Below are 27,232 nucleotides of genomic sequence, written 5' to 3'. Positions count from 1 at the left end.
ACAAAAATTTATTTAATTAATCAAAATAGGTGCCAGTCGATTTAAAACACTTCCCAGCGAGATACAAGGGTATGTATGCCAGTTTCGCGTCTGTTGCGGGAGCGTAAAGAACTGCAAATTTCCATTCGAAGTGCTATGTTTTGCTCCGTAAGGGCATGCGGAACCCATTTGTCGAGCTTTTTCACGTTTCCAAGTTTTTGCAAGTGCTAGGAGAGTGTCGAATAGTGTACGCTCAGTTACTCTGCAATGTCTCTCACAGACTGACGTGTGTCGGATTCGACTAGCAAACGCAGTTCGTCGTTGTCAATCGATGGTCCCGGATGTCCACGTGGCTCACTTTGAAGGTTTACGTCGCCTGAATGGAATTTTTCGAACCACCGCCGTGTGGTTCGTTCGCTTACCGTATCAGCTCCAAATGCGCTGTTAATGTTCCTGGTCGCCTCCGCTGCTTTATGACCGAGTTTGAATTCATACAGAGAAAGTATACGTTCTTCGGTCTTTTCAATCCTTTTTTCCTTTTTATTCACTGTTATCACAACTATGGTCAAAACTGAAATGACTCCTTGATTAAATGCAGGAGTATTTATACTTCATTATCCGACACCAACAGCGTTAACTGGGGGTGGTTTGATACAGCAAAATCGCAACTAACTTCACTTGATCGGCCATTTTATGTGCAATGAGCTAATACTGTGAATCACACATTGATTATTCTTCATAACATTACACACTGATTGGAGTTGCGGTAAATGCCTGCAGTTTTTCCTCCTGTTCCTGTAGCTGTAAAAATCTATCAATTATGGTATGAAATGGTGACTGAGTCGTTTCGTATCTTCATCGATTGTAGTCTCAAGTTCAATTTGCCTTGAAAAGATGCACTGTAGGCGTCGACTCAGTGCTACAATATTTTTAAAAAAATGAAATTCATGAAACATATATAGATTGCAAAAAAAAATATATTTAAAGTTAGAATTGATAGGCAAGGGTAGCTTCCTTCAAACAACAATTTTTAGTTTTCAATGTAAATTCTCGTGCCCTACTAAGTACAAGAAAAAGACCCTGCCATCGTGGTAAAATGAAGATCTCTCTAGCCTCAGGAAGCTGACCAGAGAAATCTTCAACATCTGCTACAGACAAAAATACTGGCAGCCATACAAAGACTGGTTGAAGAAGTACAAGTCGGCCATCAGGACCGCCAAGAGGCGGTTTTGGCTGGACTATTGTCAGAATATCGAAAGCACTAGTGAATCCGCGAGGCTCAGTAAGATTCTGTCCAAGGAACATAAGAGCCCATCCTTCCTTAAAATGTCGGAAGGCTCCTGGACGGAATCTTCTAGAGAAACCTTGGAACTGCTGGTTCAAACGCACTTTCCCTCTAGCGAGGAGGACTGTGAGTCAGAACCGTGCTTGAAGGGTTTACGGCCACCCCAGTTGTGCGAGACTATCAAATCGGCAATTACCGAGGATAGGATCGGCTGGGCTATAAGCAGCTTCTCTGCATACAAATCTCCAGGCCTAGATGGCATAATGCCAGTCATGCTATAGAACCAGCAGGAAAGGTTGAGCCGTGGTTTGTTGAAATTTACCGGAGCTGCATCTTGTTAGGATACGTACCGCAGTCCTGGAGGCGCGCACGAGTGGTTTTCATACCGAAAGCGGGTGGGCGCGGTCATGAGTCCGCGAAGGACTTTCGACCAATCAGCCTGACCTCTTTCGTGCTGAAAACCCTAGAACGCGTCCTGGACATTCACTTAATGACGATTATGGAGAGAACGCCTTTCTCTAAGTCCAAGCATGCCTACCTCAAAGGAAAATCCACAGAAACCGCCCTCCACAAGGTAATTGGCACGGTTGAGCGGTCGCTGCAGTACAAGCAGTGTACCCTTGCTGCCTTCTTGGATATAGAGGGAGCTTTTAACAACGTCAGTACCAACGCCATCAAGGAAGTCTTGACCGGTATTGGATTGGAGGGGTATCTCACGCATTGGATTATATTCATGCTAAGTACCAGGATAATCCAGTTGGATCTGGGAGGCAATCACTTGACCAGAGCTGTGAACAGAGGCACGCCCCAGGGTGGCGCCATCTCAACGGTGCTCTGGTTAATAGTAACGGACAAAATTTTACGTACATTGGACAGCAGCGGGGTAAAGGTGGTGGCGTATGCCGACGACTTGGTGATATTAGTATCACGGATGTTTCTGTCCATTATGAGCGACATCATGGAAGGAGCGTTGCGAAACCCAACCAACGCGCTATTCACCACCAAGCCAAGGATACCTGAATTCCATCTACCACGGCTGAATGAACCAAGATTGGTTCTTTCCTTTAATGTAAAGTTTCTGGGTGTAATCCTGGATCTAAAGCTAAATTGGAGATTGAACATAGAACTGAGGGTTAACAAGGTATGTATAGCCTTCTATGCCTGCAAGAGAACCTTTACAAAGAAATGGGATCTCCGGTCGAGGATGGTTCTCTGGATGTATACCGCTGTAGTGCGTCCAATCCTACAGTAGGGCTTTATTGTATGGCGGCAGCCGTTGAAGAAAAAATACAATAGAACGAAGCCTAATAGGATTTAAAGAACCGCGTGTGCAGCTGCTACTGGGGTTTTGCAGTCCTGCCCGGCAGATGCTCTCAATGTACTCCGGCATCTCCTCCCCCTAGACCTACACATTAAATATATTACAGCGTGCAGTGCCGTCAGACTACGTGAGTCCGGATGCTGGGCAACGAAGTCCTACGGCCACAGCAATATCTTAGATGAAATACCTCGGGAAATCTAGGCATCCCCACGGACTATGTCACACACAAGCTGAACTTCACGAGAAACTTTGCTGTGGACATTCCAACCAGGGCAAAGTGGAAGACCGGCGGCGTGTTGCAAGACTATGATACAGTATTCTTTACGGACGGATCAAAGATGGTCTATGGAGTCGGCGTGGGGGTTTCTCGAATACACACAGTGTATCCAAATCGTATGGTCTCCCAGGTTTCGCTAGTGTATTCCAGGCGGAAGTACTGGCGATAGTGGAAGTCTTTTTTTTTTAGGACGTGGAAATCTTCAAAAGACACTGGTCTGAACACACTAGCGTGTGGGATTTTTACCCATTAAAACCACCCCCGACTCCCTCCCTGCCCCGCGGAACCACCATAAGGTATTACATCACGGGGCGGAGTCAGCTCACTCTAGCTTTGTCACCTTTCTTCTATACGCGGTGCACGTTGCCGCGTCTTTCTCCTTTCCTCTGCTATTCGCAGTTTATTTTGGATAGATGCGATCATGCAGTTGACCGCATCCCAATTCTCTTGATGTGCTAGCATTTTCGGCACCAGATTTTCTGTTACCAGCACCTCTCCTAGAGTCTCCTCTAGGTTCCTCCTTTCTTCCACAAATCTCGGACAGTAGAAGAATACATGCTCTGGGTCCTCTGGGACTCCATCGCAATTTGGACAGTCGGGTGAGGTCTCCAATTTAAACCTGTGAAGGTATTGGAGATATCCTCCATGCCCCGTGAGAAACTGGGTGAGATTATAATTAATCTCACCGTGTCGTCTTTCCAACCATTCCTTGAAGGCAGGAATAAGCCTGTGAGTCTACCGACCCTTTCCTGAGCGTTCCCACCGCTCTTGCCATCTATTTATGGATCTCTCCCTTTCAGTGTTCTTCGTCCGCGATGAGGAAGAGATTGGTTTCGCATTGTACATGTTCGCCATCTCATCTGCCAGGATGTCAATCGGCATCATTCCAGAGATGACGAATACTGCATCATCTGAGACAGTCCTGAAGGCAGAGCATACCCTCAGGGCTGTCCTCCTGTAGACTGAACTCAGTCTGGTAACGTTCCCTGACATCCGCAACGCCTCGCTCCAAACTGGGGTTGCATAGAGAATGATCGAGGTCACCACCCTGGCTATAAGCAACTTAGAGGTATGCCGTGGCCCTCCCACGTTTCGCATCATCCTCGCCAAGGCCATACTTGCAGTTGATGATTTGTCGCAAACATACCTCACATGTTGCCCATAGCTAAGTTTCCTGTCTATCACCACCCCCAAGTATTTGCTGGTCGGCTTGGAAGTGATGATATGATTCCCGATCTTAATACAGGCGTAATTTCTCTTCCGGCGCTTAGTGATGAGGACCGCGCTGAACCGTCTGGGCGGCACGCTCAAGGCCACTCTCCTCTGGGAGAGAGACTTTTGTCTTGACAGTCCTTCGGCGAATACAGGTGTTCCGCTGGCGGCTGTCGGGGGCCGAGTCTACTCGCACTACCTAGCAGCCGCGGGCCTGAGATGGCGAAGGCTTACAAGCTGTGCCAAGTCAAGGAGAATTTGGCCCGCTTATAACATAGCCCGATCACGAGAGCTCGCGTGCAAATGCATTCAAGATTACGGCGGTCTGCACGGGGCACTGGCCCATAGGGGACCATGTCGCTAGGCTCGGCATACCCTACAACTCGGCTGCGGCTAGACTCAGGCTGCGGACACTGGGTAAATTATTCTTTGGGGACCTCAGAGAGATTTCTAGCTGCAGGCTGGGAGAGCTGCTTTACTTCGTGAATGCCTCCCCGCTCCCATAACAACAGTCACGGTTTTAGGAGTTTGTGGCATCAAAACGGCGCACCAAAGCGCTAATTGGACTCCTCGGAGCGGCCACTGATACCTACCTACCTACCACCAGTACAAAGCTAAGTAGCTTTGTACTAATGAAGGGGATAAGTTGCTCCCGAAATATATATTTACATTTAAAACTAAAAATTTCAGTTTGGATGAAGCTACCGTTGTCTATTAATTTTAGGCTAGACTACAAATAATAATAATAATCGTTGGCACAACAATCCATGTTGGATCAGGGCCTTGAAGTGTGTTAGAGCACTTCATTGAAGACCGTAACGGTACACTAGGAGGCAATGTGGTCAGCATTGCGCTCGCCCGAGATTATTACCCTGATTTGACTCAGGTACTCATTCACAGCTGAGTCGACTGGTATCCGACGTCAAATCACGATACAAATTCCACTGTCACCAGTGAGATTTGAACCGCGACCTTCCGTACGACAGCCTGGCGCTCTAACCACTCAGCTATCCGGACACACAGACTACAAATGCCAGAGAAAATCTAATCTCTTATGTTTATAGGTTTTGCGGATCTGACTCAAAATTTTCTAAACCAATTCAGAATTTTCCAATCTAATTTCAGAAGTTTCCAAACTAACTTCAGACTTTTCCAAGTCAATTTCATAATTTTCCATTTCAAATTTGGACTTTTCCATCTCCAATTTTGAATTTTTTCAATATTTTACTATAAAGTTTTTGTACTAATCCTTTACCTCTGAATAAGAATGGAGCTGGGGTTGTTTGAAAAAAATCTGAGCAGCTCATCAATCTTTTAGTTGTGACTGCAATGACTGCTAGTTTTAGACACTTACTCGTCCTAGAGAACGCCTTTGGGCAATCATATTCTCAGGTCGGTTCATTAAATCAAATAATAACAGAAAATAGATAGGCAGCCCAGATTTTTCAAAGAGTTCCAGCTCCATCCTTATCTAGAGGTAAAAAATTGTTATAAAACTTTATAGTGAAATATTGAAAAAATCCTGAATTGGAGATGGAAAAGTCTGAATTTGAATTGAAAAATTCCGAAATAGATTTGGAAAAATCTGAAGTTAGATTGGAAAATGCTAAAATTAGTTTGAAAAATTCTGAATTGGTTTGGAAAATTCTGAATTTGACTTGCAAAACCTATATATTTGGGATATAGATGTCAATTCAAAAAATTTCCTGCCTACAATAAATTAATTAGAATAAGATAACCTTAGTGTGCCGAGATAAAACGATCCCTTTTTCTCGTCGTAAAAAAATTATTGGGCCTGTTTCGAGCGAAGATGATAAACAAATTGAAATCAGAGACTATGTTTCGATTGGTAGTAAATTTTTTATTAAAGCATATACAGATAGTCTGGAATCACTTGTTCACTTCCGAAGATACCATGCACTAAGGAACATATGCCGTTCCCTAAATATCGGTTTATGCGTTAATAAAAATTTAACTAGCCACCGGAATGGCGTCTCTAATTTTAATTTTCTTATAAAAGAATTGTTTTGTACATCGGAAGGTACTTATTTAGAATAGACCTCCAAATTTCATTTAAACGGCTGCTGTTTTAGTCATTGGAAAGCGGAAGGACGCTGTGATTTGCTGAATTTCAGTTTGGCATAGCTTCAACCTGTGTAACCATAATAATTAAGGCTTCTACATTCCGTATCTATTTTCAGCTCCATCGGTGCTTTTCTTGCTCCTTTTAGTGGCAACGGAAAAAATTACAAGACCATTTGTATCTGTCGGCCCTCGTCTCCAGATAATTATCCATTCTTCTGCGTAACTTTTCGCGTGCCTTGTACGCCTTGTATCATTTTCCCTAACGCAAATCAATAAAGTAAGGGTAACTTTGTAAGGTAAGCAGGTGAGGGTAATTGCTTGTTTCTTAAGTATCCATTGCTGGCGGATTCTTGTTAACCATTCAGCCTTCAGTTCGTGTTGAATTTTATCGGAATATAACAAACAGTAATTGTTGGTTTCTTGCATTTTAATTTGTAAATTGCCAGGTACGAAAATTCTACAGCATTTCTCTGAAAATAAATTTGAATATTCATTCAAATCTCGGCAGATAAATACCACAAATATATAATATCTAGCTCTTCGAGCTTAGACTTTTTTTTTTACTCTCCCTTAGTGGGATATGGAAGGGTTTATTCACTGGGAATTGTTACCACGCAGCCAAACCCTAATAGCAGAGCTAACAGAGGTAACATTGCTCTACTCACGCAAAGTAAAATTGGGCAGTTAGGTGGGCAGCAATTGATGCAACCCCCGCACTTCCCTCACCTTGCTCTAACAGATCTGGACGAATTTTTTTCAAGAAGAAAAAACAGAAACCAAAAACTCCCACCCAATAGTATCCTCGGAATGTTCCTCCTACATAGATTTTCGCACCCAAGACGAGTATCTTGATGATCATTTCCTTTTTCCTCAGATTTTAGATTTCCAGGATTTTCATATAAGTGGAAGTAGCAACTCTGCAGAAATGCGCTAAATTGAGAAGTGAGCTAGCGTCAGCACCTGGTGAGAGTGCTGATAGGGGGTACAGTGACATACTATTAAGAATGGCTTGGCGGTATAAAAGTCCTCTTAACTGTCGCTTTAAAAAAATCCCCAGATAGTGGCTTGCTCTTGTTAAGCTTTCTTCAAAATTCTTGCCGTACCCACCAAGTTAGCATCTTCATCTGATTGTACTGTTTTTGTCGGAGGGCAACCAGGTACGCATCGGTACTGTGGACAGAACTCTCAAAGCTATAGGCCTTGGTTCCCATGCATACAAACGCAACCACATCGGTATAGCACTCCAATCCACTTTAATTTGGAGGAGAAGGTCAATGCCTACATTTTTAAACACAAAGTGTATGCTCCACAGGGAGGTATATGTATTCAATAGCCCTAATCGCAATACAGTTTCCTGCCAAATCAATAAGTCAGACAGACGACACTTCGCTGAGATAATATAATGCCTCTGATTATAAGATGGTTTGGGTCAGTCGCCCTGGCCACTGAGATCTCCAATAAAAGAATAGAGAATTTTCAACCAATGGGACTTTTCCCAAATGGGCACCATTGTGAATTCTTATCTGCCCGTCGAACAGCATTTTCTGTTGGGATTTGATTACGACGTGCTCGACCTGCTGCAATTCCAGTCATGCTAAAGTTCCTGAAACCCTCGCCAAGCCGCTGATGAGAATTGAGTAATGAAGTTCGTTTCAATTTATCTAGAGCCGCATACCTTATTGTATTATAATTTCGGTATAGAAAAAAAAAGTCATTGGGAGTTCTCTCCTTAGAAAAAGGAACACCAGTTAGCCACAGCTGATGATACATGAACTACTGCGGCTGCATACTTCATTAGGCTCAATCTGTAAGATTTCGCTTTGACCTCACATGATGAATTTCGGATCGAGAGACGATTTTGCGAAGAGTCGTTTCACCACCTTATTCCCCACCTGTTTCTGGTTTCAGATTCACACAAAAGCCACTTCTGAATTAATGTGAAAAAATTAACTTTGCGGGGATAGCCGTAAGTTCCTGTTTACATCCGTGATGCCAGCACTTTCTAGCTCCAGCTTAGGAATGGTGCAGTCCCCGAACTCTTGGCTTACCTGGGCCTTCAATGTGGTGATTGGCTCCTTAGTTTCCGCAAACAAGTGTTCACGAAGGCTTGGAGCTACTACTATAAAGCAACATAGAAAGAACTGTAGCACAAAATAGTCCCAAATTGAGTCTGGTGTTGAGATACATATCTGTATTTCCAGGGAAAGTACGATGACGCGTCAGACTGACAACCTTTATTCTGTTCGTGTTTCAGTCCAACCCTACCCCTCTCTTTTCAAATCCAGAGTCATTTGGCCAAGGTCCAAGACCCGGTGAGAACGATGGAAGAACAAACAGATGTCAGCGGCGTAGTGGGGGTGTTTGATGAAAGATGTCATAATCCATTGAATTTCTCCATGTCCTCCGGCAAGGCAGCAGGAAGGACGCCACCAATAACAAAAAGAAATATTATCGGTGACAAAATGCAAACCTGGTGGACTAGGTCTTCGACCTCAAAATTCTTTGAGATGTTTCCTCGGTGTAGCACACGATATTTTGGGCCATCATCGCTAATAATAGCTATTAGTTTCTCCAGAATGCCTCTCCTGTGTAGGGCACCGGATGTGATACGGTTAAGAACCGCGGTGAAGTGTTCTTTTCACCTTTTCAGAGAAGAAAGAAAGGAAATTAAGTCCTTATAAGCAAAAATAATGCAAATTTAAATAATAATGTAAAGGACAAAATATGGATTAAATATTGTCAAGCAAATGCTCACGCAATATATAAAAAAAAAAAATAAAAATAATGAAAGCAAAAAGTCTTACGTTATCCACAAACTAAAGTCAATCGAAAGCACTGCAAATACTGAAAGTAGTTAAGTAGTTGCAACCGCAAATTGAAAACTTTCCAAGATAGTGTCTAGAAATCACCATGTACCCAAAATACCTCCTAATGTCGCCAGTCCAGCTGCTTTTCGAATCGTTCCATCTTAGATCGTATAATCTTTTTTATTTTTCCTGTTAAATAACTGACCCCAAATGGCACAATCGTACTTAGAAATAATAACTTTACAAGACCAGTTGCAGATAATTGAGAATTGCGCAAGTTTTCGGATAGATCAATTTAGACCTTTCTTTAAGATCAGGCAGCGGCGTACATTGCATAGTTTATGAAAGTTGCATACATAAAAAATCTCTATTGACTATATCGAGCCGTTAAACAAAATGCATCCGCGGGTATGTAATTCAGGAACACAATATAATGTAATTTATGTAAGTGTATGGTTACTAAATGGGATTTTGATGTAGCCGGGATATTAGGATGGCTGGGTTTTTGATAAAAATGGTATCAAGCTGGATATTTCGAATTCAAATTTAAACAACGTTGGTTTTTATGGACGTGGAGTTGGGAAGGAATGTTGGAAAGCAAACATAAGATAATGAAATGAAAAATATGTTATATGAGAAAAGAGGAAATATTGGATAAACAAACACCACGGATACTACAGGACAGCAAAATTCCCGAGACTTAATCAACAAAAAAAAAACAGCAATAATAGCTCCTTCTCACAGGGTATCGATTAAACATTTTCTTCCTTTGACTCACCAGACAAGCCCCTAGACTATCAGATTCGGCATATCAGAAGAGGGAAAAAACCTCGGGCACTTCCTTTGCTAGTCCCCAGCGGTCGTTAAAGACACGGCTGCGGATACTAAGTAAACAATTCTTAAGGGACCTCAAAAGAATCTCTGGTTATAGGTGAAGAACTGCTATCCTTTCTAAATGCAGTGGACTGGCTCGGATTTACTTCCCTTGCCCTCGCCACAATAGTCAGGATCTTAGGAGTTAGTAGCATGAAAACGCTGCGTCAAAGCATTAATTCAGCTCTTCGGTATAAGGATGCCGGAAAACAATATCCTCGTGTATCTATCTTCCCTTCACCATTTTGAGGTACACAAAAATAATGCTACTTATTTTATTGAAGAATGTTGCACTAAGCTGGGCATGGAATCGATGTTACTTTCCGCATGATTTAAGACACCCCTTAAGTGTTAAATCAAAAATACTGAGTATAGTAGATTATATAGCATTAGGGAGGGAGGCAGAAATTTATTGGATTGAAGCATGTTTGATTCAGTGCTAGTTCTGACTCCACTAACTCCTCCCCTCCGTACCCGTACCGGTGATTCACGAGACCAGCGTGTACAGGTATTTTTTTCCAGTTGTGTCCAACCGATACGATAGACTAGGGAGTAGTACTCATCCAGGTGACTAAAAGGGTTTTGTCACGATTACCGACAAGGCTACCATTGACCATAACGCAATGATAGATAGATAGCCCGGTGTCATTTTCCATAAAACATTACTGAGTGTTTATCTTCGACATAAGCTCAACATCTCTCGTCTATATTACCAAAAATGGTTTTTAATGTAAACCACTGAATGCTGCTCTGCTCATAATCCCCCAAATAATACTGTGGATGCTTAAATATCACACATTTATTCCTTTTTAAGGTTTTGTGTAAAACAAAATGGATTCACTGTGTGTCTGCCTGTCTGTCACACGTACTTTTCTCCAAAACGGCTAAACCGATCCAAACGAAATTTGGTAGATAAATGGGAACTATAAAATTTCACGTATACAGCGAGTGACATTAATTTAGGTGGAGTTTAAATGGAGGCTCCCCATACATGGAAAGGGGGGATTTAAAAAAAAATTTCACCAGGTATAATCATGTAGGACATCAAATGAAAGGCCTCGTTTAGTACTTTCCGAAACTGACATAAGTTTCGGCGTGAATTGCAAAGTGCGCGAGTAAGGAGTCAAAATGTACGCACTTAAAGTGAGACAGGACTCATTTTCGGAAATTACCCTACCCAAAAATCCGAAAAAATCAGGATGGTGATCAGGATGATTAATAGTATATTACCAACTTTTACAAATTTACTAAAAAAACACCCTTAAATTCATCCTAGGACTACCAAATTTCGCGCCAGCATAGGGGATAATATTTCGTATACACATGAAAATTTGGCTATTAACACACTTCAAACTTAGCAATTTCGCGCGAAATAACTGCTTTCAAAGCCATGCAAATAAGATGCTGATGTCATTATTAACGGGAATAATTGACATTCGCATGAAATATTAAAGTCGCATTTATGAAGAATCTACTCCTCTCCAGCCCTATTTAGGGTTTTGTGTAAAACATTTATGTGAAATCTAAGCCTCGAGAGATGTCCCATTCCGATATCCAAACGACTTTTAAAAATTGACTGAAAAACTCTCCCTAAGTTCATCCTAGGAGTACTAAATTGCACCAACATTGAAGATAGTCTCATGCATACACTTGCCAATTTTCATGAAAATCCGACTATCAAAGTCAAAGTTACAGCAGTTCAAATTTATCAGTTTCGTGCGAATTTACTGTATCCTAAGCCATACAAATAAAATGCTGACGTCATAATTAACGAGAATAATTGAAATTCCAGTGAAATATTAAAATTCCCTTCAAGAAAAATCTAATTCTCCCTAGCCCTTTTTTAAGGTTTTGTGTAAACACAAAACCTTATTAAAATCGGTTTACTGTCTGTCTGTCTGTCCGTCACACGCATTTTTCTCGGAGACGGTTATAGCGATTGACACCAAATTTGGTAGAAAGGTGGGAACTGTGAACGCTCACGCATGCAGTGAATTACAGCCTTTTACGTCGAATTTAAAGGGGGTCCCCATACATGCAAAAGAGGGATGTAAAATTTTTTTTCATCAAATATAGTCATGTGGGGTATCAAATGAAAGGTCACTATTAGTACTTTTCAAAGCCGATCTTAGTTTTGACATTCGTTGGAAGAGTGGGGAGCGCGGGGGGTTGAAAGTGATCACTTCTTTAAGGGGGCCATTCTCAGAAACTACCAAACCGAAAAATCTGAAAAAAATCAGGAGGCTGCCACTGTATTGTGCCTGGGCTCCGAAATACCTTCCATGCCGATATCTGTTTAAATAAAGTTAATAATAGTATATTACTACCATTTTTTGTAATTGGCTAGAAACCCCTCTTAAGTTCATCCTAGTACCATGAAATTTTGCAGTGATATAGGCTATAATGTAGACCATAATCTTGCCAAGTTTGGTGGAAATCGCACTATTACTAACAAAGTTATAATACCTCAAATTTGTTGCTTCTTTGAAAATTGCAGACTATGAATGTCATCACCCGAAAGTGGATACTCTCACATAATATATGGATATATTACGTGCTACGTACAAAGAAATACACAAAACCTTTCGTACCTGAAGCGTCCAGCTTCCGGTTTCCTGACTTGTTTATATTTGATGTTGGTTAAATAGTTGACATTTGCTAATAATATTAAACTGAGAGCGTGAAGCGCATGAAGTTGACCATTATCAACACAGGGCTCTCCATCAAAAGATTTATTTAAATCGCTTTCTAGAAAATAGAGGGCAATGGAATTTTTAACTATATTACACGGAGTTGTCGTGCACTCGTCGCTCCTCACATCTTTTTCTTTTTCTTCGGCCTTCAGTTCACCAGCGGGGTCGGCTCGTGGTGATCTTTTTCGTCATTTTGTTTTATCAATTGCCTGATCAAGATGTAATCGCGAGACCTTTAAATCCCCATCCAGCGTATCACGCCACCATTGTTTTGGCCGGCTTTTTGGTTGCTTCCCATTGCTTTCGATGTTCTGACCACTACTAGTTATTGAATTCACGTTAGCGTGAGTTACGTGACCACACCATCGAAAACGCCTCTCTTGCAGTTTTTCCACAATCGATGCAAACCCTTATCGATGGGGGATATTCTCACTTTAGACGTAATCAAAACGTGTCACGCCACCAGTGCAATGCAACATCTTCGTCCCCATTACCGCAAGATGCCGTTCATTGTCCTTTATAGTCGGCCAACACTCAGAACTATAGAGAGTGGCAGCCGGACGACATTGCAGTAAATTTTAGATTTGGGATGTGCGCTGATACGTCGATCACAAAGAACACCAGTTGGGGAATGCCACTTCATCCAGGTTGTATTAATGCGTGAAACAATTTCATTACGCAGTTCTCCATTGGCTGATAGCATTGACTCGAGATATTTAAATCGCTAAATCGATGTTTAAAGTTCCGGCAATGGCAGTAACCTGCCCTTCGAGATATTTAAATCGCTCTGTTCTGGCAATGGCAGTAACTTGCCCAGAGCTGAGCGATTTCAATATCTCAATGCTATAAGCCAATGGAGAACTACGTTATGCTCCTCACACAGGGAAACACAAAACCTTTTATACCTGAAACGTCAAGCTTCCGGTTTCCCGACTTGTTCTGAATTAATTTGCTCAAATAATGCATTTCATAATGTGTAATTACTCTAATGTTCGCCGCAGATTGCACATTATTAAATGCATTCGAGCGAATTGATCTTGACAGAGGGGAATGATTTGCGCATCCGTAGGCGCACGCGAATGTTGCTGAAACATAAACTCTCGGAGTTCAACAGAGTTCAAGGCAAGCGTAGCAGCATGGGGACCGGTTCGTGGGTAGAACGGCTGTGCAACGGCCGGTGAGATGGGAAAAAAGGTTTGGATTGACACCCGAGACAGCCGTGAAGACGGGAGATAACAATCGAGGAATTTTCGCTGGAGCATCTGGTGGTATCGAGCAGCCCCTGTCCTGACTCTTGAAGCCGAGCTTTCCTACATCGACACAGCAAGGAGTGTAAAGGGATACGTCGGAGCAAGGCAAGTTGCTGATTGTTTTAAAGGCGCCGATGGAGTTGTTGTCCCAGAGGGCGTGCCACGGAAACCTGGAATAACTCGAGATGATTTGTTCAACACCAATGCTGGTATCGTTCGAGATTTGACTTCTGCCATTACGGACAATTGTCCAAAGGCTTTAATTGTGATTATTACGAATCCTGTGAACTCGTGTGTACTACTTACCGCAGAAGTTCTAAAATCCAAAGGAAAATACTATCCCCGTCGTCTCTTCGGTGTTTCAACTTTGGATATTGTCCGTGCTCAAAAATTCATTTCTGAATCATGTAAAGTTGATTTGGCAACCATTGATATTCCGGTGATCGGTGGACATTCTGGTGTTACAATTATTCCGGTGATATCACAATGCAAACCAAAAGTGTCGTTTTCGCAGCCCGATCTTGAGAAAATCACAGTACGCATCCAAGAAGCTGGCACAGAAGGTATGGAGGCTAAAGCTGAAGCGAGAAGAGGGCTAAAGCGATTTTGATCTGTGCCCGTTCCGCGGAACAGCAAGTGATTTCAGAGATTTTGGTTAAGAGTTTGGTAGTTCAAAAAGCGTGGTTCATTGCTAACCGTACGCAACGCGACGCATCGAAAACCAGCCCTAGAAGCAACCCCGAACTCTCAAAGTGCGTTTGAAAGGAAAATTCGGTGGAGTTTTGATATCTAGAAGAAAATGAAGTAGTGAATTATGTAATTATGGAATTCATATTTTAATGGTCTAAATATTTTTAATTTACAAACAGAACAGTGTTAATTTTTTGATTGGATTTCACTTCTTTTCTTTCATATATTATTTTATTTTTATATATTTATTATATCATTATATCATAAAATGTGAATAAATTTTTTTTTTGATTTGAGGATTTCCTCTCTCTCTCTTGCTCCTTGACCCCGTAAAACCGTATTAGGGACATGCTCTAAATAATGGCCTGAGAATGTCAAGGATGGGAGGAAACTTCAGGGGCCGCACTTCAATCACGATCTGAGGCAGAAGAAACCATGATCGGGATTGTGATCCGCCGTGGACCTTCCCTCTAGATCGCAGCACTCGGGTCCGGATACTTACGTTTTTTTCAGTTTTTTTTTCGTTAGGCCGTTGCGAATCCCTTCGTTTGTTGTCTATTTTGAAATCCGGTGTGGACCCACGCATCGGTATAGACACGTTAATTTTGTATTAATGACACGTGAGAGATCAAAGCGCTCAAAGAACCCCCCCCATATTCCCGAGCCTGGTTAACACAGAGGCGCTCAAGAACGTATCGACTGATATATTTTTTTTTGAGAATGATGGGGTCCTAAGTCCGCATCAACTTAATGTTGGACCGGATCAAATGGGGAGCAACTTACTCCCTCTTTCCTGGTCCACTATGTTCTACGAATTATATAAAGGGGCACTCAACATCTGCGAGCCGCTACGGTCACGCTGCTCCCAGGGCAGAGGTGAGGCAGCGTCTGACGATTTGCCTCTGACCTTGTAAGTAACCGTAAAGCCGTCATCGCTTGACATTTTTGTATCGACCGAGCATTTTGATGGAGCTTCAATCTTTACGGGCGGACCTTCACGGTCAATTTCACCAACTCTTTAGGTTTCTGGGATAACTCTTCCCTCTAGGTCGTTCTCGGTCACTTAGGATGATCATCTGATCTTCCTATTTCCCTTAAGTTCATTACAAGACTAAGGAGTCCCCTTTCCTGAACAAGGAAATACCCTGAAGCTAACGTTGGAAAGAATATTTATAAGACTTACAATTCACTTTATAAATAAGTAATATTCGGTTAGATTAATTATTAAAATACATATTAACTCTAGTCATGTGTCGATGATTGCAAATTGATATTTCTTCTTCAATCAATGCATGACACCTATCTACCATTATGCACACCCACACTTATTTCCTTCATATACCATTAGTGAAGAAATCGTTATCAGAACTTGCTGAATCCATCATAAATATTGATAACAATCTGATGAGTCTATGCATCGATTACGGGTATAGAAACTTTATTGGTTCTATCACTTTTGTAAGTTTTGTAATTATCTAAACTTATCGGTAGCGCGTATATGACTTTGCCCAAATTTGAAATATATATATATATATTGCTAGCTGGTTTCGCAGCCCATTTCTATTATAGCAAGCTAGACCCTTTAATTGTCGAGGAGTAATCAACTATATTGATTTATAGCGCGTGATTAGATGAAACAGAAAATCGATCAATCACTTTTCCAATTCGTTTTCAATAAATGAAATAAAAGTATTCGCTAAAATAGAAGAAATATGGCGCGTTTTGACTTGCAAAAAAATTTATTTCAATTCATTTAATTATACAATAAAGCACGAATCTGAGAATAACAATTATTAAAAATTATCAAAACACTATTAAAAATTTGCAAATTAATCTTAGATGCTTTTGAAAACATTTTGTAATAAATCACTTACAGTCATAGTAGTAAATCATTTTACCAAGGGTTGGAGTGTGGTGTTTCATGTAAGTTGATAAATTGTACGTGATAGAAGCCGAGCATTCCTGTATCTAAACTGACCTAGAAAAGCCATTGTTTCGAAATATTTATGGTAGAACAATAGCGAACTGCACCCATACGAAATTACGTAATTCAACAATAATCACTTGTGCCATTACTCGTGTTCCAAGACATTATCTGAGATCAACTGATTTGCCAGTGAATACTTCGCATTTACTAATGAAACAATGGAGCAACAAAACAGCATAATAATGTGTTCCATTTGTTGCGTTTAGTGAGTGGAGCCTATTACCTCGGAAGAATGCACAAGTTGCAGATAAATTGCATATTCCATATATGGAACATGGGGTGAGCATAATTTTAGCATTCATAGACTGCATTGAGAATGCACGTACGGACGAACTGCAAATATTATTATGTCCTATTGTCTGTAATTGAGGAAACCCCACTAACTAACTATCGCAAAAGAGCTCGTGTGTACAGGTCAGTGGTCTGCGACATGACTTCTTTGTGGTTCAATCGATAATTCCATATGGAGGCATAATGAAGGCACGTTTATTTAGATAAATGTGGGCTTCGGTCGTAGCTAGAACAAATCCAATTGAAACAATTAATTTTCTGGTCGAGGCCTGAAGGCTCATTTGTTCATGCCTAAATATGAATATACGCAAATGATCCTCTCCTATTTCAAGGTAGTGCATGGTCGATTTATGGATTAATAAGCTTTTATGGATAGTTCTAATGTGCAATGAAGTGATTGGACTATCTGTTCGCAATGAAGCACAATCCACTAACAATTTATATCATCTCAGGTCAAGTACTGCTGAATCCCGTGCGGATAGCGTGGGAATAAATCGGTAATGTACATATCTTCTTAGAATGTTAGACTGAGGTCCAATACCTCACGTGTAAAAAATTTAATCGGACGACGACTTACGAGTATGTATGACGCTGGCGGATGGTGATTCTGCTAGCGGCAAAGTAGCTCTGAAGGTGTGGACCAGTGTTGGGGCCAGGCTGGTGGAGATGGTCTTTGAGCATCTCCTTTACACCCAAGGCAAACCCACAGGTAGTCCCTGGATTCCACGTTATAGCTTGTGAGGACCAATTCTCTCGAGACTCTCTCGGTTCATGCGCCGCTAAGATCAGCGACGCCTGGGAGGGCTTAAAGCTCAATGTCATCCCTTACGACGAGATTCCCAGGAGACCGGTCGCTCGCATCTGGTTGCGAAGATCCGCAGGGAATTCGACAAGCTCGTCCAATTCCTGCACCTTCAAAACCCCAGGATTCTCATGGACGAGTGGGTTGTTATCAAGGAGAAGGAACCCCAGGCAAACAGATAACCTTTTCTACTTCGTAGAAACAAAGAGTGCCTGGAGGTACTGGAAAAGGTAGACTATAAAGTGCGGTTCGCAGTCAGGAACGCAAAATTGAAAGTGTTCCGCTCTGCAAAACTGGACGACGAACTGGATCTAATCGATGCCGCTAACCAGCTGTTGAAGGAGATGAGGGTCGCCTTCGAACCAACGAACCCCGTACGCAAGCAGGTCATGCTGAGGGCAATGCAGATAAATCTGCAGCACTCAAAGAGCGCCTCGGCTAATCTGCTTGTTTTACTGCTAGAGGAAGGCATCGGCGTCGCACTATACAGAAACCCTGGATCAGAGGAGACCGAATCATCAAAGAGCTCCAAAGCAAGTATTTTAATTTATTCCACAGCACAGGAGACCACGATGCTCAAATGAGGTTCCTACAACTAAACCTAAACCATTGCCAAGCGGCTCAGGACCCCAGCCAGCAGTACAAAAATCTAGACGGTGGAGTTTGGGTCGCGGATAAGAGCGGAAAAGCAGCGATATGGACATGCGGAAATCGAGCCATAGAAGGAACCAGGAAGATTCTCGAGAGTGGCTTCACTAGAGCAAAAATAGGCGGAATATCAATTTACAGCTGCTATGCGGCTCTAAGCCTTACAAGAGAGGAGTTCCATTCTTTGGTGGGGAGGCTAGCAATGGATGCAAACAACCATAGCCCTAGGATAATGGCTGGCGATTTCAACGCATGGACTGAAGAATGGGACAGCCGAGAAACGACTGCAAAAGGACGTATATTACTCGAAGCTCTTCCTCGCCTGAATCTTGCAGTTGTTAACACTGATGTGTGAACACTTTCCGAAAGAGAGAAATAGGGTCCGTGATAGATGTCACTTTTGTTAGCGATATTTTAGCTAATGATCTCCAGTGGTATGTCAGTGAATATACACATAGCGACCACCAGGCCATCATTTTTAAAACTATGCATTGTACACGGACAAGAGCTGAAAGGTGGGCAGCTAATAAGTTTGACGAGGAAATTTTCGAAGAATTTCTGCAGCAAAATACAGCGCTTGAAGGAAGCGCAGAAGATAAAGCTATACAAATCGGCGAAATGTTGCGGCGAGCATATGACGCCTCCATGCCAAGGTGTGTTATATCCCAGAAGCGAGTTCCAAACTTTTGGTGGAACTCTGAAATCGGAGAACGCCGCAAGGGTTGCCTCAATGTCAGAAGGTGCAGTCAGCGAAATAGAAATCGATCTGGATTCGAGCAGCTACATGAAGAATACAAAAACGCTCGGAAGAAATTACATGTGTAAGGAAGCTGACACGAACCCCTGGGGTGGCTCCTATAAGACAATAGTATCGAAAGTTAAAGGCAAACGCGCGTAATGCCAAATGGGGTTCCCGCGGGGAGAGTGGAAGGAGGAGGAAGTAGTTTTAGTGGGTAAGAGTCACATAAGTGTGTGGCAGGAGCCTACGGTAGCTTTTGAAGTTTTCCACCTTCCATCGGCAAAGAAAAAAGACAGACAGATAGACAGACAGATAGTAAGCCGATTTTAATAAGATTTTGTTTTACATAAAATCTTAAAAAGGGGGATAACACGCAGTGCATCAATTATAGAGGTATCAATTTGCTGAGTACCATCTATAAGATATTCTCCGCTATTCTGCTAGGCCCATACCAAAGCGATCAAGCCACCAAGCGATGGAAAAACTGATGGAATATGTACATCAGTTGCACCATCTTCTTCATCGACTTTAAGGCCGTTTATGATAGCATAGCCAGGGTAAAACTATACACGGCCATAGGGTGAATTCGGTATCCCGAAGAAAATAAAAACACTGACTAAGCTGATTCTGGCCAATGTGTGAACCTAGATAAAAGCAGCAGGATCACTCTCAAGATCATTCCACATCAACAACGGTCTAAGACAAAGGGATGCCCTATCATCCTGAGGTATATCCGAGAGGAACGAGCCTCTTTAAGTCCACCCAACTATTGGCCTATGCTGACGATATCGACATCATGGGAAGAGCCACCCGAGACGTACAAACTGCCCAGATCTAGATCCAGATCGAGCAGGCGGCGCGAGATCTCGACCTGCACCTTAATGAAGGTAAAACGAAAGTACGTCAGCGCTAAAAACCAAAGACCGAACAACATCGAATTAAACTGGTCAAATGAGATCAATAAAGATAGGAGACTACAATCTTGAGACAGTTGAAAATTTCTCCTATCTAGGGTCGAAAATCACAACCGATAACAGCTATGACGATGAAATTCACGTACGACAGCTGGCTGCCAGAAGAGTTTATTTGAGCTTAAAAACTGTTTCGCTCGAAACATCTAACCATAGGGTTAAAGTTCTTACTGTGCAAGGCTATGATCTTGCCAGTCTTTATGTATTCGTCGGAGACTTGGGTTCTTAGCAAGAAAAAATGCGAACTCTTGGCCATGTTCGAGAGAAGGATTCTCCGAAGAATTTTTGACCTCCTACATGAGGATGGACGATTCCATAGCCTACATAATGACGAAATCTATGAGCGATACCATGACCGTCTGGTTATGGATCAAATCCGGCTCAACAAGTTGCGGTGGGCGGGTCACTTAATCCGTATGGATGAGGATAATCCAACCTGAAATTCTATAAGGGCAATATCTATGGTAGAAAAAGAAGACGAAGCAAATCCTGCCTGAGGTGGTGCGATGGCGTAGGTTGGGGCGCCAGACAGCTTTTAGGGATATCGGATTGGTGGACCTCGGCGCAAAACCAGGATGTCTGAAGTTCCTTATTAAGGCAGGCATATACCGCCAATATATTACCATTCACTAAAAAGCGCAAGCTTGAGCACCTAAGAGGGGCAAACCAGACTGCAAATCACTTGTAACTGGTGCAGAAAGCCGGCGATGCGCACAAATCCTGCCAAGGCCAATATTGTATCATCCACTAGGAAGCGCAAGCTTGAGTACCTAAAAGTCATTTCATTACATGGCACTGAGGTGAAACTAGTAACACAGGTCAAATATTTGAGAATCACACTAGAACAAAATCTTTGAAGAACATATGTAGGAAAGCCACAAGGGCTCTGATGACTTACAGGTCCACAGCAGAGAAAAAGTGGGGATGTACCGCGAAAATGCTACACTGAATATACGCTGGAATGATTACCTATGGGACGGTAATCTGGGCAGAAAAACTGAACTCAGTACAACAGCCAAGCAGTGTGTATCAGTGGGGGAATGTGAACTTGCTCAACGACATTCAGAGATTGACTACTTTCCATCTGCACGTACAAATGTAAACTAGGAGGACGATCTTCATAATGTTCTGGAGTCCCGATGAAGCAGGGAGCTGCCTAAATCAAAACAAAATTGATATTCTTTCTAGGCGGAATTCTGAATTATTGATACCAAGAGATAACATGACAACGAGGTTCCTCTTCGATAAAACGTTTGAAACACGTTGGAACAACTGGATAAACTGGGAGAGCGTGGCATTGACATACGGCTTAAAACAGCAATTGATTACCTGGTGCACCAACGGATCCCTAATGGCAGAGCGCTGGGGTCATTGGTCCAAGGAATACGAACTTTGAACCAATGGGTAAGTGTACCAGCATATTTGAGGCCGGGACATACGCCATAGACAAATGTGCCCCCTTCAACCTCGAAAGGAACTGGGGGGCAGAACATTGCTATTCTAACCAACAGCCAAGCGGCTATTGAGACACTTAAGTCCTACCAGGTAAATTCCAAACTGGTATGGGGATGCCTACACAGACTGAACACCCTCGGCTCAGTTAATGTGTTGCTACATTCGGTTAGAAGGCAATGAAACAGTGAACGAGGTGGACAGGGAAGGACAGGGACACCGCTCCACAGGTCAGAGTCATTGTGTGGAGTCAGGAATGGGTTTATGGCTACGACACTGAAAAATGAAGATGATAGGCTGAGGGAACTTTACTGGGCGAATTTAGCAGGAATAGAACAGTCCGGGGTGCTCATGGAGGGATATGGAATCAAGCGTTCGAAAGAGTAGAGAATTGGCGACGTCAAAGCTCTGGTCATTATTAGTATTTGTTGTAAAATTGGAAACTGTCGCACTTTTTACCTCCCACATGGCAATGTTTTTAACACATGAGTGGCGAACATTATGTCATGCGTTAAACGTAAAAACAACTTCTCCATTTGTGAGTAGCTCACTCAATTTTTACACCCTGTCTTTATATCATATATGTAAAACTCAATCATTTTTTTTACTGCATGCAACGGGGGGATGGAACACATTTTCTGAATAAATTGTGGCGCCGACAAGTATTAAACGGATGAAAACTTTATAAGTACAACTCCACCAGGTCATATTTGTGTTACATTTCAATTAGTTTTTTTTTGAAAAACCACAGACGCTGCATTAATTACAAAATATCATTTCACTCACTTAGGACGTGTTGAAATATTAGTACACTTGCTTTATTGGATTCTTATTTTACTATTTCCACGATTCCAAGTCAGTGACCTAAAAAGTAATCAAGGCACCAAAACCACCAACTTTACACGTGAGAATATTTTATTTCATTATTTAAAACCGCAAACTATTTAATTTAATCGAATATGGAAGGTGTAACCAATATTATATTACTAAGTGGTAAGACGATCTGTTGCTACCATGAATCCAGTCAAAATAATATGGTAATAAGATGAAGCTCACATCTCGCAAAATATAAACAAAGACAGACAACTCGGTAAACCGGAGGCTCGAAGCTTCAGGTATAAAAGGTGTTTTATGTCCTTATGTGAGGAATTATGAGTACATGACAGTTCCATGTGTCGGGAAACCGAGAGCTGGACGCTTCAGGTATGAAAGTTTTTGTGTATTTCTTTTATAAGGACATTTGAGCGCGTATTTGTCCCATTAGTGTGTAGCACGTAATATATGCATATATTACAAGAGAATATACACCACCTGAAAGTGACATTGACATTCAAAGTCTTGAATTTGCAAAGAAGAGGCAAGTTTGATCTATTATAATTTTGTTAGTAATAGTGCGATCATGCTTTATGTAATAGGTCTACATTGTTGTAGCATTTCGTGGTGCTAGAATGAACTTAAGGGGGTTTTGCAGTCAATTACTAAAAATCAAAGTAATATACTATTATTAACTTTATTCCGGAGCCTAGGTATCATATAGTGGCAGACTGTCGATTTTTTTTTTTATTTTTCTGTTGGGTAGTTTCTGAAAATAGGTCCGTTAAAGATATGATCACTTTCGCAATAATGTCCTCTATGCCGGTGCCTAGGAAGAAATCAGGAGGGTTTTTTTCAGTCAATTCCTAAAAGTTGGTAACATACTATCCGTAAGTTTATTTGAGCAGATATAGGAATGGGACATATTTTGAGGCCTATATTTAGTATAAGCCCACCACCTTATTTTTATCAGATTTTTGCGTTTGGTAGCTGTCTGAAAATGAGTCCTGTCTCACTTTAAGTGTGCACATTTTGGCTCGCCACTCGCATATTTTGAAAGCTACGTCGAAACTAATATCACACGGGAAGTACTAATCGAGATCTTTCATTTGATATCCCACATGACTACATAATAATAATAATAATCGTTGGCGCAACAATCCATGTTGGATCAGGGCCTTGAAGTGTGTTAGAGCACTTCATTCAAGACCGTAACGGTACACTAGGAGGCAATATGGTCAGCATTGCGCTCGCCCGAGATTATTACCCTGATTTGACTCAGGTACTCATTCACAGCTGAGTCGACGGCAAATCACGATACAAATCCCACTGCCACCAGTGAGATTTGAACCGCGACCCTCCGTACGACAGCCTTGCGCTCTAACCACTCATGGGTTTAAAAAAAAATTTGACATCCTCCTTTGAATATATTTAAACTCCATATAAAGTTATGTCATTCACTGTATGCTTGCGATTTCATAGTTCCCATCTTTCACCAACTTTCGTTCGGATCGCTTTAGCCGTTTTGGAGAAAAATGTTTGTGACAGGCAGACAGACAGTGAAACGATTTGAATAAGGTTTTGTGTTACACAAAACCTCAAAAGCTAATATTTATAGACTTATAGTATTGCCTACATGAAGAGAGGATTTTCACGGTATTGTCTTATCCAAATCGAAAGAAGATCCGTCCGAACAAATATACCGGGCATGTGATGCTTCCATGCCAAGACGTTCACACTCTCGGAAGCGCAATTCTAACTACTGGTGGAACGCTGAAAAAGCGAAGTATCGTACGGAATACTTGAAGGCCAGAAGGCAGAGTCAACGCCGAAGAAACACGCTGGAGTAGGAAAAAACGTACCTCGAATATAAACACGCACGCAAAAAGTTGCAGTGGGCCAACACCAAAAGTAAAAATTATTTCTTCAAGCGACTCTGTGATGAGGCAGACTCCGATCCATGGCGAGGAGCGTAAAAGTCGGTTATGTCGGCAATAAAAGGTAAAAGGTCCCCTGCTATTATGTGCCCTAGATTATGGTGGGAGATAGTTTCGACATTGTTTCCCCAACATCCGGGAACTATCTTCCCAATGATACCAATGAGCGCCGAAGACATCGCTCCAATAAACATAGACGAAATCTTTGACGCAGTGAAAAGGATCCGGGATACCGCAGCCCTCGGCATTCATTGAATCCCCAACAAAGCGCTGAAACTGGTAATGAGAATGGCAATCCTTCCTGGCAGAGTAGAAAATACAAAAGCTTGTATTAATCCCGAAGTCAGGTGAGCCAATGGGATAATCTATATCCAATAATTGATAGTGGCGGCTGTTTATCAAATAGGCAGTTTAGCTTTCGGAAGACTTGGTTGATGTTGAGCTAGCCATAAAAACTACGACAAAGAGAAATACAACGCGCTCATCGAAACGCTCATCGCGGAAGAAATGCCAAAATATATATCAAATATAATCTTCGACTACTTTCAGAAGCTACTTTATGATTCGGATGCAAGGTTGAAGATATATGTAATAACGGCACGATTTTCGCAGGAGTCTGTTCTGGGTCCTCTGCTTTGGAACTTAATATATGATGGCGTTTTTCAGCTCCCAGCAGTTAAGCAAGCCGCTTTCGTCGGATTTGCAGATGACGTTGGAGTGGTTATAACATCCAATTACACCGACGAAGTAGAGATATATACGAACGAGACTATCTGGATGATCAAATCTTGACTTAAAGACCACGGGCTGGAGCTTGCCGAACACAAGACGGAGTTGGTGCTCTTTACAGAACGGCGGAAACAGAAAATTGCTGGAATTTGCATCAAAGCATATGTTGTAAGCTCCCAGCTATTGTGGAAATACCTGGGCGTAATATTGAACACCAAGCTGAGCTTTAAACCTCATTTCAAGCTTACTGGCCAGAAAACGGTGACTATCAGCTTAGTATTGGCAAGGATACTTCCAAATATAGGCGGCCCGAAAAACAGCCTATGATTAGTATAATTGCGAGTCGTCAGCTCTGTCCTTTTATACGCGACACCAGTATGTGCGTCGTCAATAAAAATCGAAGAAAATTGCAGATAGCTTCAAGCTGCATATCGACTATGCGCTCTCCGAACATGTTGCGCCTACCGAGCAATACCTTATGCGGCAGCGTGCATGGTTGCGAGGATGGTCCCAGTGGGTATCCTAACCGATGCAACAAGTCGTCTGTACGAGAATCAGAAAGCGAGCTTAAACAAACAAAGTGAGGTTATTTGCTGCATGGCATACAATATGGGACCAGGCGGAGAATGGCCCGTGGACACACAAGCTTATCCCAGACATAAGTATGTGGTCTATGCGAAACCACCGGGAGACGAGTTGCGATCTGATTCAGTTCTTAACCGGACACGGTGGGTATAGGAAGTCCTTCGATTGTCCTACGTGTGAAGGTCCAGCCGAAGATGCAGAAAACATTTTCTGCACTTGGCCAAGATTTCAAATATAAGCTCCTATGTGTAACATCTATTGCCAATTGACAACTCCTCGAAAAATAAAAGACATTTTAGGTTCTGAAAAAAGGAGTACGCTAAGGGTGAAGATCAAATTGCAGGGTCTGGTTCTAAAAATTTTCTGATACCACAATATATTTATTGAAATGATCACTTTCAATCCCCGCACTCCCCACCTTTCCAACAAATGCCAAAACTAAGACCGGCTTCGAAAAGTACTTACCAAGCCCTTTAGTTTGATACCCCACATGACTAAAACGATCAGCATCTCCGAGAAAAATGCATGTGACGGACGGACAAACAGACTCCCAAGAGTCGCTTAAATATTTGGGAGTAATGATTGACAAAAGGCTCAACTTTTAAAAACAGATTGAGTGCGTTGCAACGATCTCAAGGATACTACCGTACATTGGTGGACTAAGATAAAGTCGACGTCGTCTTATTTCAAGGGTAATTAGTTCCGTGCTACTTTACGCAGCTCCAGTTTGGGCAACTGTTCTGGAAAACAAATCAAACTGCGGAAAACTAGGAATGTCGTATCGACTAAGTACAGGAGAAGCAGCATATGTACTGACAAGGACAATCCCCATAGATATTTTCGCGGATAAATGTATGTAATCAGGGAGTCTATTGTACTTCGACGGCAACTAGCACGGCGGGAATCCATCGCAGAATGGCAGAAGAGATGGAACGAGGCACAAACTGGCCGTTGAACGTACCGTATCATTCCACACACATTCGAAGATGGACTGAAAGGAGGCACGGGGAACTAAGCTACGGGCTAACACAATTTTTAAGTGAACATGGATTTGGACACGATGAGTCACCATACTGCCCAAGATGTGGTAACATGGCTGAGAATGCGGAGCATGTTGTGTTTGAATGCACAAGGTTTATAGCACACCGAACTAGGCTGGAGGCGATCGCAGACAGGCGCTTAACACCTGAAAATATAGTGGAGTTCATGTTGGAATCAACGAAGGCTTGGAATCAAGTGGTAACTGAGCTGAAAATGATTCATCAATAGCTAAGGCATGATGAACTGCGAAGAAGGCAAGAAAGGGAGCGAACAATAATGAGCCATAATTAAGAACTGATCCAGCCCCGTGATGCAATGCTTATAGCAGTCCCCTGGGGAGAGTGGAAGAAGAAGGAGGTGGTTTTAGTGAGTAGGAGTTTCACATAACTGCATGGCAGGAGCCAGCAGTAGGGTTTGAACCTTTCCACCTTCCAACGATGAAAAAAAAACAGACAGGCAGTAAACCGATTTTAATAAGATTTTGTGTTTACACAAAACCTTACAAAGAAGAAGTTCCAGATTGTGTTCTAACAAGGGAAGACGAATGGTAAAGAACTCTGGCAATCGTTACAAAGTCCCAGTTGCGCCGCAAAACTCTGGTTGAATTGTGAAAAAATTAACCCGTCCGTACAAGTATCTTAACCCTAATACAATAATAGTGTTTTACTCTGATATCTTACTAGGAAGCCCGCTTTTAGCTCATTCTAATAACCTAAAATTTCCCAGTTGAGTGAAAAATAATACCCAGAGCAAAAGTAGAAAATT

General features: G+C 42.0%; 2 protein-coding genes across 4 annotated transcripts in view; one reads left to right on the top strand and one right to left on the bottom strand.

The window, feature by feature from the left end:
• LOC119655452 (bcl-2-related ovarian killer protein) overlaps positions 1-27,232 on the bottom strand; it is a 70,458-nt gene that overhangs the window by 28,674 nt on the left and 14,552 nt on the right. The window contains exon 2 of one of the 3 annotated variants that reach the window (XM_038061351.1): positions 14,089-14,571. The exons of the other annotated variants lie outside the window; for them this stretch is intronic. The gene's annotated coding sequence lies outside the window, so the exon portion shown is untranslated. The remainder of the gene's footprint in view (positions 1-14,088; positions 14,572-27,232) is intronic. 3 annotated transcript variants of the gene reach the window in all.
• Positions 13,669-14,392, top strand: LOC119654124 (malate dehydrogenase, mitochondrial-like). Its single transcript, XM_038059287.1, has 2 exons — positions 13,669-13,709; positions 13,792-14,392. The coding sequence occupies exons 1-2, from the start codon at positions 13,669-13,671 to the stop codon at positions 14,390-14,392; spliced, it is 642 nt and encodes a 213-aa protein (XP_037915215.1).

Source organism: Hermetia illucens, chromosome 4, assembly GCF_905115235.1.
Source record: "Hermetia illucens chromosome 4, iHerIll2.2.curated.20191125, whole genome shotgun sequence".
Taxonomy (NCBI): Eukaryota; Metazoa; Arthropoda; class Insecta; order Diptera; family Stratiomyidae; genus Hermetia; species Hermetia illucens.
Note: the sequence above shows the minus strand (reverse complement) of the source record. Positions and strands in the feature narration are given on the sequence as shown.